Source organism: Falco biarmicus, chromosome 15 (assembly GCF_023638135.1).
Source record: "Falco biarmicus isolate bFalBia1 chromosome 15, bFalBia1.pri, whole genome shotgun sequence".
Lineage (NCBI taxonomy): Eukaryota > Metazoa > Chordata > Aves > Falconiformes > Falconidae > Falco > Falco biarmicus.
In genome coordinates, this window is record NC_079302.1 from 18,668,209 (window position 1) to 18,682,806 (window position 14,598).

At 34.0% G+C, this 14,598-nt stretch overlaps 1 protein-coding gene across 7 annotated transcripts in view; it reads right to left on the minus strand.

The window, feature by feature from the left end:
- RPGRIP1L (RPGRIP1 like) overlaps positions 1-14,598 on the minus strand; it is a 75,270-nt gene that overhangs the window by 49,928 nt on the left and 10,744 nt on the right. For 3 of the 7 annotated variants that reach the window (XM_056360486.1, XM_056360484.1, XM_056360487.1), the window contains 5 exons: positions 14,039-14,138; positions 11,915-12,058; positions 5,762-5,867; positions 1,940-2,086; positions 706-779 (listed from right to left, as the gene is read on the minus strand). In XM_056360486.1, the coding sequence (XP_056216461.1) occupies positions 706-779; positions 1,940-2,086; positions 5,762-5,867; positions 11,915-12,058; positions 14,039-14,138 (571 nt within the window). Of the gene's footprint in view, positions 1-705; positions 780-1,939; positions 2,087-5,747; positions 5,868-11,914; positions 12,059-12,163; positions 12,799-14,038; positions 14,139-14,598 lie in introns of those variants that run through there. The other 4 variants (XM_056360488.1, XM_056360490.1, XM_056360489.1 and 1 more) reach the window with 4 other exon arrangements.

Genomic DNA, 14,598 nt, shown 5'->3' on the forward strand with positions numbered 1-14,598 from the left:
CCAGAGAATTTCTGAATCATATCTCGCAATGTATTTTCATTGTAAGCACTACTGATACAATGTATACAACTTATGTTTTTAAGTATAGGAACCTTTGTGAAAACTCGTATAAGGCCATAAAAAATTTCAAGCAGAACCAGTACAAGTGAAATGGTAGCTATTAGTGAAACAAACAAACCACCCCTCAGAAATAAACATTGGAGAAGCTGTCAAATATCAGACTTTATATATATCCACTGAGAAGTGCTGGAAGAGCTTATATAAAAAGTTCAAACACCCCTTTTCCCCAAATAAAACAAACCAAATGGAATAAAGTAAAATAAACCCAAAGGAATGTCTACCTAGATGTAGTCTTCTTTCAATAGTAACCCCCCAAAAATTATTAGAAATTCAATTAAAAAATTTTTGCATTGATGTTCGAAGTGACTTCTACTTATTTTTTCATTAATTTTTTTTAAAGTAGTAATCTACTATTTTGAGAATATTAGGACAAGCATGGAAGCTGCTCTATTTCAACAGAACAGATGTAATACAGAGAACACCATCAAAGTTTCCATATACACTTACTGATTTGATGAATTGTAGCATGAATATAATTACACGTGTGCATAAACACACGCACATGCACGTTCAAGCACACAGTATATGAAAGCCTATTAAACAGGGCAGGAATCAAGTTTTCTATATACAGAAACCGTAACTTACCTGTTATACAGTTTATCATAGTTTTCCCTCATAAGCTCTTTCTCTTTTTCTAGATCATTTATTCTTGCCTGTAACTAATATGAAGAAGGACGTTTCAAGCAATGCACAGCACAAAAGGAAATTACAATGAATGTTTAAAGGCAAATAGTTAATAATTTGTAGGCATTGCCAGGCTTTTATTTGTTCTTTTCATACAAAAGCCTCTTAGAAGCTTCAAAATAACACCTTCTTTACCACATGGGTTTACAATTGGCCCAGTCTTTTTCATGTTATTTATACGAAGCTGAGACAAGCATGTCATAGTTGAACAATAGCTTATAAAATTCTGCCTTGGGAGGGGGGGGGCGGGGGGAAGAAGGAAAAAAAGCAAAATATCCATAGCATTAAATTTTTTTATTTCCATTCCTGTAAGTGAGTATTGGTATTAGCGAGTTAATAGATCCTGTATCATAAATATTTTCTTATTAACCTTATAGAAACAACAAGTCCTTGCTTTTAAAGTACTCAAAGCAGGATATGGTTTTAAAAATACAAGATGCTTTAACTCAGAAGACATACCCTACATGCACTACAATAGCTTAAAGGTTTGGAGAAAATATCTGAGGTAACTTTTGTAAACTTAGTTCATGTAAAATACATTAAAAACAGGTAAACAACATAGTAAAACTAAACTTCAGTTGCTACAAAATGTTTGCAGATTCTTACTCCTCACATGTTAAAGAGCAATAAACCACTTGATTTTTAGCCCTGTATCTGTGTGACTGTTAGTGATGACACTAGTCTCTAAGAGTCACTAGACAAAATAAGTGACTGATCTGGACTGCTGAGTAAGATGTAATACTACACTGTACAGTAATTAAATTAGGTTGAAATAATACCAAAACCTGGCAATATGTGATCAATAAATCAAGTAAAAAATTTTTCTGGTTAACAAACCACTTGTTTAGTATCAGAATTGATGTGAAATCCTATGCTTTAACCTCAAATATTGTCCAAACACCGGTGCAGTGATTATGTGGTATGGGCATCAGGTATGGTTCATGATTCTGTGAAATGCAAGCAGCAGCCACAGGCTTTTTTTAATGGGATAGAAGTATTTATATTACCAGGCCAGTCTTCTAAGTGTGTTTGAAGGGTCATCTCTGCAATTAAAAGGTATCTCCCATTGTTAACTTTTTCCTTATCTATGTGTACTACCTAAAGCAGGTTCTAGCTCTCTTGAACGCAAACCCACCTCCTCCGTTCTTCTGTTTGAAATAGTTATTGATTGCAACTCTTTGTTAAGACAGAGGCACTTTAACCTCTCCTCTTTAAGCTGTAGATTCAGTTCATCAGCTTTTGCTATTAAAGCATCATGGCTGGTCTTCAAGTTCTTTTGGTTCTGTGAAAAGGAAGGAAGAAAAATTCAGAAAGAAAACAAATCACACTCGGTAGAATGTAACACTGCATATTCAACCTGTGGTCTCTCATGGCAGTATTTAATACATATTCTCAATGTGGTCAACAGGAGACACTCTTGAACTAAGTAACTGAAAGCAATTTTCATTACGCATGGCCAGGACAAGGTGGCATTCTCGCTGCTCTCATGAACATTAAACCCTCAGTTCAGTCATGATGAAAACGACCAAGAAATACATCTGTTAAGCAATTAAAAGATTTTGCTGTGGTTACAGCGGTTCGACATACTGACCAAAAACACTGCAGTAGCAAGCAAAAATGAGTGTTGACCACAGTTATGTTAATCACAGCGCTTGCAACAGCTCTGTTAACCCTTAATTTTAGATGGATAATTGTTTCATATTCCTAATGCACTCGGTTCTATTTCCCTCCTAGCAGTAGCTTAAGGACTCATGATTTCTTTTAGATTTTAATTTACTTCAATGGATTATATTAAGGCACGTTTAACCAATTATAGTATTAAATGGAGGATACTGATAGAACCTCTATTTCCAGAATATCGGTTAATACTACACTGTCTACGTTCCACAATGCTTTAATAAAGCCTCATTCATCAAGAATTTAAATGTAAACCACACTCAAAGTGTAACTTGAAACAAAACGGCCCAAAAGCCAATCTTCCATTTAATAAAGTGATTATATGCAAATTTATGACAAATAAATGTAAGACTGTAGATAATGCTTAATGATTGTAGACAGACAAAAGTTATCCTCATTTTTTCCATATATTATTCCTACAAAGTAGTTAAATGGAGAAGCTGAATGTGAATTCTGTACAAATTGTTTAGGTTCACATGCAGTCTGAATATCCTAGAAACAAACAAAAAACCCACAGAAAACCCAATCACCAACCTGATTCTCAACCTTCCACATGCCATTTCTCAGTAGAGAAAAATATAATGGAGAATAAATAATATTAGCAATCAGCCTTATTTCAGAGATAATTATATTATCAATTTTTAAGTCTTTCTACAGTATTCCTCTTGCTTTGTCTGGAAACTGTATTTCCATACAGTTCACACAATGACACCTTAAAAATAATTTTCACACTGTTTTATTTTTCCTCTCCAAGTATCTTCCCTTTCTCCTAAAAATCAAAATCCTTACGCTCTAACCCTCCCAGCTGTCCAAAGCGAACTAATCTTTTCTTCCCCATCTCTCACCTTCTACTTCTTCCTGAAGTTCTTTTCCATTTCAGTAACTTGTGTCTCTTCGACAGACAATATATGAAGGAAAAAAACCCAACCCCCAAACAAACTACCCTGGCAAAGCTGCCTTTCATAGACCGTTTCACCTTCAGCTCCTTCCTTAATTTCAAAAACAGTTGAAAAATAATTCAACAATCATATTCATCCTACTGAACCATCTCATTAAAAGCACTAAAAGTACCTTCCTGAGAAATCTCCTTGCTTCAACTCCATTCTAATCCTTCAGTGTCTCTGCTGCTCTCCTGACCACTTTGGATAACTTTCCTCATCAACTTTAAGGGGAACCATGACTTCACCATTGCTATTTCCCCTCTCCCCCCCCCAAATGCAAGTCTTTACCTGGATATTGTTCTATATCTGAGCATTCTGTCAGCACTGTTTTTCCATTACGCTCATACTGTTTTCTATCCTGCTCTACCTGAAGTATCTCAAGACTCAAATCATAGCAACAAGTAGGATGATGATTGCAGTTTAATATTTCTAGTCTGGAATTTTATTTCTTTTGGAAACACGCCTCTCTCTATATATATATATAAACACCTCCTAGAAATATAGCACAAATGAACATAAACTGCTCTTAATTACAGTTGTGAAACTGTTGTAGCAACTTTCAAGAGAAATAACTCTCTATAGTATTTTAAATGGTAGTTGCACAGGTTAGCACATTTTGTATTAGAAATCATTAAACCCTGAATGGTCAGTGTGTAATTAAAGCAAATAAATATACGAATGGGATGAAATATATAATCCAAACAATTTCAAGGGCCTTTGTTCTTCTAAGCAGATTGCATAATTCCTTCATTCAACTGGCTAATTACAATTCTTTATCAACAAAACTCTCCTGTAAATGTTGGGTAGCAAGCTCAACTTCAATACCATTAGATGGAGCAGAATTATAGGCCTTTATTTTGTGGCTTCACATTTTGGGCTGACCCAAGTTCTAAGATGAACATGGAGGAATTATATGGGTTTCAATTGGTAGAAGTTGAAAGTAAATAATAACAAGCACAATAGGCAGAAAAATCATGAAGGAAAACATAAAAAAATAATACTAAAGCCTGCTCTGTTGATAAGTACTTTACATGCCATCTAAACTAGAAATTTTGGCTTTTCAGATATTCATGTTTAATAGACACGTCTCAAACATTCAAGTGATAGGAAATGGGAAAATCATATCCATTATCTTGTTAAAAAACCCCCAACAACAGAAAACACACTCATCCTTTGCAAAAATGCAACTTTCACTCTGAATATTAGAAACAATATCTTCAAATACCAGTATGAATCTTAGGCATGTGTTTCTATTCAGCTGCTGCCAAGAAAGAGGCACAAGTACTTGACGTTTGCTGTAAAGTACCAAAAAGTTGCATATGATTTAAAATGGAACAATATACTTACTGCTTTCTATTTAAGAGCACAAAAAGCCATGTGAAACCTGTCTCTCCTGGAATTTATATTCTACATAGCTCACCTTGTGAAAAATTAGGAAAAACTGCTTTGGCAGAGAAGATATATGTATTACACTGAAGGCAGGGAGGAAAGCAAAGCAAAATGTGGTGGCAGAAACATGGGGGGGGGAAGGAACAGAACAAAAATCTAATGGCACAAGCGTTATTTAGCATGCTAAAATAACAAGTATCTAGTGCTTCCACCTCCTAATGGTAGGATACTTTATAAGGCTCTATTGTACTCCATTGTGAGAAGGATTGCTACTCACAGGAACTATTGTTTCCAAGTCATTACCATACTACCTCTGCCTGTATGCACATGTGGTTCTCCAAATACATACAGAAAGAAGCAGGAAAATGCTGTATAACTAAATCTTATACAGAACCTACCATGCAGTTTCATGTTCTGGTGATATTTTCATAAAACTGCTCTTTTTATGAAGACAATTTTATTACTTACAGTAGCCCTCTGAAATATGTTCCATGAACTTATGAACACAAGTTAAGCCCTAACATCAGAACTCTAAACAGCCAAACCTCCCCAACTTTACCAAAGACTTATGAAGTGAAGGGGGTCTGGTACCTCTTCTTTGGTAAATCAGTACATTTAAGTCAAAGCCCTCTCTTTACATGATCAGCAATCTCTTTCAATATTCAGACAACTCAGTTCATTATCCACAACCTGCCTGGGATGGCTTTGCAGATAAACTCTTTAAAGACCTGCTAGACCCTTCTGGGGAAGAAAAAAAACAAAAAACAAAAAACCAAAAAACCCCATAAAAATCCCCATGCATTTGGAGTAGCTTGGGTGCAATGTATTATGTGGCTCATTTTCATGTACTCAGCACTGAGTCAGAATCAAGAACTTTGTATATTTATTTTCTGTTTACACATGCTTATGTGACGAGAGTAAAGGAATGTTACTGACCAAATTGCAATTACCTCTTGAAGCTGGAGAAATTTTCCTTCCATTGCTGAAAGAGCGTTGGTTTTCTCAACCAGCTGTTTACGGACTTTGATCATTTCCACATTGTCCCGAATGTTTAACCTTCAAAATTGTATTAAGAAGACATGCATCATGAGCTTAAAGATACAAAATGTATTATTTTTTTTTTTCTTTTGAAAAGTTGAAATCCTTCGCAAATCAGTGTTCTACAACACATTTGGGAGAAGATTTAGTGTGCAATACCCAAATTAATTCCTTCTTCTATAATCCACATTACAGAATTTAGGTAAGTAAATATTGTACCGAAAGATGACATAGTAGCTTTAATCAATACATTAATGTCTTTGTTTATTGTATGAAACCTTATGTGACAGGAAAAGAAAAAAAATCCTATACCTAAATAGATCATTTGTCTTCCATTCACTTTTTTCCACCCTCCAAAGTATTTGTTACCAGTACATCACCATTTTATGGAGTTTCCTCTTATACTTTAAACCTATCAAATGTCGCTAAGAAAAAGTGACTGGCATTCAAACAAGCTGCAGGTGTGTCTTAACTACATGAAAATCACTTAATATCCATGTAGATATTCTATGTTGTCACAATTTTAAGATTAATTTGAGAATGTGCTGTTTAACAGAAAGTTTGTTTAGAATAATTAAAAATTTAAATAAATATTTATTTTGCTCTTTTCTCTTATTTCAAGCAGTGAAACTAAACCCCATTATTTTCACAGCTTCTTCACGTATGGGAAGAGAGACCAATTTTGATTTGTATTAATATAAAATGATAAAACCAGAATAAATATTTAGCATTTGAAAAGGTCATTTATCTTCCAATATTTATCTGTTTTAGACATATTGGACAAATTGTCACAATGCCATTCTGGAGCAAGAAAATGGACTACAAAGCTTACACATCTGTAAACCAGCTGAGTACATGAAATACTTTCCTTTTATTCTGTAAAATATAAAATCCTATTGTATTTTGGCATTGCCCAGTTAATTACACAGAAGATAAACACACTCACAAACCTGAGATCTTCCCTAAGAAACAGCCTTAACTCAATCCTAAAACTATCATGTGTCTAAAACATGTTATCTACATAAATTAAAGTTGTGGCGAGTATAGACAGCAGCAGTGTCTCATGCTAGCTATTTAAAAGCTAATGTAGTGGCATGTTTTTATTAATCTTGTTCCACACATCAAACAAAAGGCTCTGATGCCTTCAAAGGCTTTTTCTTTCTATACCCACCCCCCCCATCCCCTTCTTTTTTAAGCAGGGGGCTTTTTTCCCTTTTTTTCTTTTTAAGTAGAAAAAGGAGCAGATGATAGTGAAATTTATGATGTACAGATGTAAACTCCATGGCTTCTGACAATCAACATTAACTATTTTTTCAGCAGTGAATGAAACAGCATTTGATTTAAAGATGTTTGGGGTACTGATATTATGAAGTGTATTATTCAAATTCAGAAATCAAAACCTACTTTTATTTGGATCATTTCAGTTCTTACAATTGTAGGAGTATTTATCTCATGAAATTTCTAGCTACAGAAAGCATGTGCAATTAGTTTCTTATTAGTGCATTACATTGACACAATCTCAGCTCTCATTATAAGCTAGAGCAAAAATATTTTTCTACAGTACTTCTATAATATTTTATTTATTTATTGAAATAAAATATGTCTAAGAAATGTCCAATGTATCTAGGTACACGACAAGGAGCTTGCTGTTGAAGAACAAAATCATTTCAGATTTTGCAGGCAAGGCAAAGTGAATTGAGAAAGTTTCTGTCGGGAAGATGACTTTTTCTATAAATGAAGTCACAAAAGAGTGGAATAGAATAGGAATTCATTATCTACACAGCTTTCTCCCTCCCAGGTAGTTGCTGTATTCTGCTCCCAGAACATCTGCCCACGTATTCTGAAATAACTTGAAAATAGAGGTTATATACAGATTTGATGTAAAAGTCAATGCTACCTTTCACTTAGGTAATATTTTGCTCAAACAATACAAAATAATGCACAAGAATAAATCTGTACTAAGATACCTCATTCAATATTTTCTCTATTGCCAAAAAAAGCTACAAATGCCATAGAAGCCAAAGTCATGGAGGTAGACCTGGAGCAGAAGTTAGAACAAGAAAAGTAACTAACATCCCTTTTGGGGCAGTAACCTGAATTAACACGCATACTCATTTAGCTGTAGCATGCCTTCTACCACAAGTGCAGAAATAAGGAACATGAACACTATCCTCCTTAAAGCTGGATTAAAAAGTCTGAAATTGGAAATGAAGTTAGGAGAAAGTGACTCTTTAAAAAGCTAAGAATTACATTTGGGGTTAATGTCTGAAGTACACCAAAAAGACAATCTCTTTTCCAGACCTCTTATCATTTGGATTAAACGCATAGAGAGTGGGGTCCCAATAACAGGCTGGGGACCAGCTGTGTGGGTATGGGGGACTGATAGCAACCTACACCAGAAGGAAATGATTAAAGAAAGGATCTTGACCTGCACTGTACAAATTTATGCCAGTAAATCCCAGATGGCTAAGCTAATAAAATTGAGGTCTAATTAAACCACATCCCTTGCATCTTGTCTTTTCTTCCATATGAGCAGAACATGGATACACTACTGAGACTACTCTTACACAGTCCTGACTATTGTATCCACTGGACCAGTGGCTCACAAACGCTCCCCATTCACATTCAGAACAAGAAAAACAAGGAAGTAAACACATATCACCACCATATTTCTCACAATCCCTTACATTCTGTCTGGCAAAACAAACAAAACGTTTCTAGGCTAGTAGTTCTATATCAGAAATGCCTCAATGGCCAAGATGTACATACACAGACTCCCCAGCAGAGAAGTAAAGAATGGAACATCAACGTAAAGTACTCTTCTCATTCTACTATGCTTAGGAACTAACAGGATTATATGTTGATAGACATTATGTTCTTTCCTTTACCTCTTACTTCTTATAGGAAGTCAAATATACAGGGGAAAAAAACCCCAGCCAACAATGTTTACCTTCTAAAACCACCTTTACGTTGTAATTGATAGTATATTTGCAATAGGCAAAACGCCAACATTGCATCAATAGCTCCATCATCTAAGTTATTAGGATTATTTAAATACCAACACAAAATACTGTATTTGTTTGCCTGGCTATCAACAAATGAAAAAAGAGTAATGATCTTTAGGGAATCTGGTTAAATATAAAAAATCACATATGCAAATGCAAATATAAGGGTTGGTTTTTTTACACTAGACATGATTTAGCAAATTTGTATACATGCTGTAGTCTCTCAAAACCCTTTAGATAATGCATTGTGACTAACATGCTCCACATTTTAATCTAGGTCTGTAATGCTGTAATGCAAACACAGAAGTCACAAGTGTGTCAGATACGATATTCCTGTCCAAAAATCCACACATGTAATAGGGTTAATTCCAAAGTCATGCTGCAGCAAAAAATGCCAAAGGAATTAAAAACTGACTGGCAAATAAGTTTTTTTCATTAAAAATCAACCAAACAAAACACAAAAAGCCCACATAAACATGTGCAAATACCAAATACCTGTTTCACAAATGCATTTTGGGGTGGCTTTAAAAATGTTTTCAGATAGTACCATGAGCAATTAAGTTAGTTGAAGTTAGCTGCTTGCAAAATGTGATTGTTTAGACAATGTTTTAACTTGCACATGGACATCAAACCATGAGGTTATTCTGGTTTTGGCCATCTTGAAATTAAAAACAGTCAAGCTAAATGCAGTCAAATTTTGTACTTAAGAAAATGTGTTTAGTCTAACAACCTACAGGCCAAGTTTCTCCCTTAAGCTGGAATTAAATCAGAATTATATATTCCTGAAAAAATCCCCAAACAATCTCTATTAAATAAATACTGACAAAAACATTTATTGCAGCCATATTACAATAACCATCTCAAGGAGTACACTGCATATGAACTCAGCTCTGTCATGTAGCTCTCATGTTGTTACACAGGAACTGGAGTGAAGCTGCAATGGTGGCTTTAAAATATTAGTGGATTTCTTGTGGGTATAGGACTCATGATAAATAGTACCTCCCTCCCTTACCGCTGATGGATCAGTGAGTATTAACTGTGGCTGCTTCACTACTTGGAAGCTACAGTTATTTCAATCACAAGACTTTCTTAATCATGTAGCAGAATAAAGAATGTTTTCCTAAAGGGTGGAAGTAACCTAATTTTGTTAACACCAGGCTAAGATCAAATGGTACTACAACATGAAGATTGATGGAAGCACATTAATTATGTCCTTTTGGCACCATACAGTTCCTAAAGAGTTTTAACAAATTAACTGGGTTTGGGTAGTAATGCAACTACATGACAGCCAAGTGTATTCTTAAACAAGAAAAAGCTGCCAATTGCACCAAAATTCAAAGACAAAAGCTACAAAGATGAAATAAGATGACCTCATCAGTCACCCAGATTTCCAATTTTTCCTCCAATATTCCAGTACTGACAGTTTCTTCTCTGCTAATACAAAGAATAAAAATAAGAATTACACAGAACCTATAAATCTATCTGTGTAATAAAACAACTAACACAGACTGTTCTAGATAGCAGTTACAAGACTTCCAAGAAAGCAAGCCAATGAAAATCTCCTAAAGATATTATGTATAGGTACCCATGGTTACAGTTAAACCTGGAGAGAATAGTATCCCTCTTCAGTTCTGGCTCTAGTTCATTCAGCATAAAACCACCCCAAAACTCAAAAAACATGGGGATTATCAGTCCTCCATAAAGTATTCTAGTGGCAAAATCATAGAATGCACACACCATTCTAAACATGCACTAGTGGATGTTTTTCAATTTCTCTCCCAGTGTCTTCAGCCAAACACAGGAACTCTTAATGTATCTTTTATCAGGTTTCAGACAAGAAATAGACTACAAAGGAAATACTTCCAGAACTTCAACCATGAATTCCCAGATAGTAACTTAGGTCAGGTATCATGGATTGCATATATGCAATCTGATAAATGTAAATAAAAAAGGATCTGCACCACTTTTTCTAACCTGTATGCTTTAAAACCTCTTAAAAGTTTCACAGAAATATGGTAGTTGACATCAAATTTAGATGTTACATTCAGTTTCTGACTTAAAGAACAGTGTTTATCTATAGAAAAGTGAGCACAGAAATTCTTTCAGATTTGTATCAGATTCTTTTCAAATAATGAAAAAATCTTAAATATGTTCTGATTTCATTGTAGGCACAGACTAAGAAATTATTTATGATAACAACTTCTTCAACCTATTTAAACTATATAAAGGAAATTCTGAATAGGGGAAGCTTATGACTTTGTGAATAATTTAATAGCAAACACTATGATGTATTATATACGTAGCACCACTGATGCACAAAAGAATGCTCACACATAATAACGGGGTCCCTCCTTCAAAGGCAATTGTATTTCTCATCCAAGTAAAACTTGCATTAAAATCAAATGAGTAAGGAATGGAGGATCATGCAGTATTACATCCTTAATCCAAATAAAAGTAACAGACTGAAAATGAAACAGTCAAAAGAGGGAAAATATATGCTAAATTATATAATCTCGTATATATTTTTTTAAAAATGATAGAACAGAAGAGATTAATAGAAGCTTTATTGCGAAACACATTCCACACGTTGACTTTGTTTCACTGCACAGCTATACTACATTCCTTCAAAAATTCGCTAATTTACCCTTACAATGCCATTATGTTTCTACTATTTGTAGACTCCAAATTATCAATGAGTTTTAATAAACATTAAATAACCCACTATGAACCTATATCTGAATTTTTTAAAGAACTATATTGAAGAAACAATAGATGATTAAAATTTAATGAGTCAAACTTCAACTGAATCTGAATCAGCTGGAAATGAATTCTCTAAAATGGTAATTATAAACTCCTTTGTTTATTTATGAAAAAATATTGTAACATTATCATAACAATCTCCTTGCTTAGAATTACCCATGGCTAATGGTAAATCAATTTATGACTTCAGTTTGACCAAAGGAAAAAAAACGAAGAAAGCACATATTTCTTAATAGAACAAGCAATTTTCACAGCTATATATAATGTTTCCACCATGGAGGTTTTCATTTTTCACAATACCTTTGGCTTGTTGCTTCTTGCTCTTTCAGCCGTAGGATGGATTCTTCAATTTCCTTGTCCTTTCTTCTTAGCTGACTCACAAGTACCTCTCTGGCGTGTTCCAGTTCTTCAATGCGTTCCTTTTGGGACTCAATCACAGTCTTCCTGCAAGTACAAGCATCTTACATTCCCAAACCAGCCAAGTATTTAATAAAAGAAAAAAACCTAAATAAATATTCAAGAGAGCAAATATGTTATAAGTGTTCAGCAAAATTTGTATTTCTTAATTACATGCATTACAGCAGAGGTTTAATAGTTCAACTTACTATGAAAATAAATAAAATGTCACCACATGAAAAGATGTGAATAGTATAACAAATAGATAAATAATTCAAACATATTATTAACCAACACTAACTCTTAAAATAAATGTTTATGTGGACCAAATAATGTTTAGCAGAACGCAGCTGAAAACATCGTTCATGGGTTCTTATACTCTGTATTACATGTATCCTCCTCCTAATCTATTAGTACCAAGTGTTTTTTGAACAGGAAAACACTATCACTAGCTATCAAAAGAATATGAAAACTTCAATGGATGGAGCAGTGAAAATAATTTTTAAGTTTTTATTCTTATTTTATATTTTGCAATTTTGATTTTTTTGACAAGTTAATCTCGGCTATCCTTTCTACTAACATTTTTTCTAATAAGAATAAGCAACAACTCATCTACAATTTTTTCCACTCTAAAGCTTTTCATGCATAAGCTAGTTATTCATTACTTCATATACCTATCATAGACTTAAACGTACCTTGAGGTTTTTGGCCTTGTTTGCTTTTGTACCTGAATGTACCATTCTGAGCAACCGTGGTTATTTTTTCTACCTTTGAGAGACCTGAAATCTCTGAAAAAAAATGCTATTTCGATGTTTCTTGCATTATAACGCATGGCAGTTTTAGTCAATAGCTCTTATTTTCCTAGTCTTCAAAAGTGATAGGTATAGGAGAAATAGCCCTTTCTAGGCCCATCACTATAAAATTACTAAAGATTTTTTCTTCAGTAACAACATTCTATTTTAATGCATATAATTTTTTCTTTTTAAAGAGTATCTGTTCAGCAAGGGTTAAATTCAGACAGGATGCTAGCAAAAGTGCAATTTCAAGATTGTTCAAGAATTCAAATTTATTTATTATAATAATTTATGACCTTTTCTATAAAATGACTTCCTAAGATCCCACTAAATCTTTGTGTTTACAAAACACATAATTGCACATTAATTTATGTATTTGTATATTTAGTTTGCCCATTTATTGGAAATTTAGCATTTATTGATACTGTATTAAATCTGATTTATGTAAATCATTACAGAAACACACACACACACACACTGAAAGTAGCTTCTACAAAACCAGATGTCTTAAAAGAATAATTGGTTCCGATACACTTTGGAGAAGGAAAATGTCCTAATCAGACCTCAGTACCTTTAAACTAGATGTTAACTACCTTTTCTCCACCCTGTGTAACACCTCTCTGTCTTCACGCAGTCTCTACGTTAAAGATGTTATCAAGAGTTTCCTGAGCTTCAATTTCAGTCAAAATGTGCAACGGGACTATAAACCAACTTTCAAAATGCAGAAGTGCATCAAAATAATTTACATTATAATCCCATACTGTGCATTTACAACTTATCCATAAAGTCTGACCACCACTCATTTCTAGAAGCCTAAACACATCAGCATAACACAATCCATACAGTCCCACTTGCATGGGTTACCCCACACCTTTCAGGACTGTGTTGGCAATAACATTGCAGCTATGGTTCTTTCTCCTTTTGTCAGTTTTGTCTGGTAGTAAGCTAAGCAGCATTGCACACCAGCAAAAAGAGAGGCTCACCATTGAAGATCAATTTTAACTTCCAGCTACATTCTTATGTACCTACATTTTGCATTCTAAACTCTCGATCCTGTTTTCCTTATAATAAAACACTTCTGCATTGTTACTGTTACTGTATTACTGTTCTCAGATCCAACAACTTCACTTCATTTTCTGAAGTGAAAACTTCTGAAAAATGTATTTTTTTCTTCAAGAAAATGGTAAGTTTTAACAATCATAACGACAAAAATTAAGAAATATGAAAATCATACAAATTTCTTATTTCAGCCTTTGGATCATCGAGCAGACTTTGTCCATACGTTGGGGCCACAAGGTTTGGTGATTTCACTTCTAAATCCTGATATCTCATTCCTAAAAACAAAGGAAAGATAAATTTCTGTCATGTTGAATGAAAAAGCCTTTAATAGAACAACAATCTGTATGCAGTACAAACACAAGCCATACACATATCCCATAAAAAGTATTTTTACATCAGATTCACATGGAAAGAGATAATCAGAATATCCAGAACATAGCTGCTGTAAAATTTGAACTATGGGTGATATAGCATGCACTGTTTAAGAGAGGTGTTAAAAACACGTCTTGAAATGTTTTCTTAGAAGATTTTACTTTTAAAAACAGGGAACAGAGATGGTGATGGTGTTTTCAAAGAAGAATTTAAAACAGGAACATGGACTTGTAATCACTTTTTCTCTGATAGCACTTTCTTTACAAAATCACGAGTGTCATTCACCTAGACAAGCAACTACAGCACCATTTTTAGCAGCAGTGCAAATAATTTCCATATGTCCTTTGGAGGCATACTAATTTC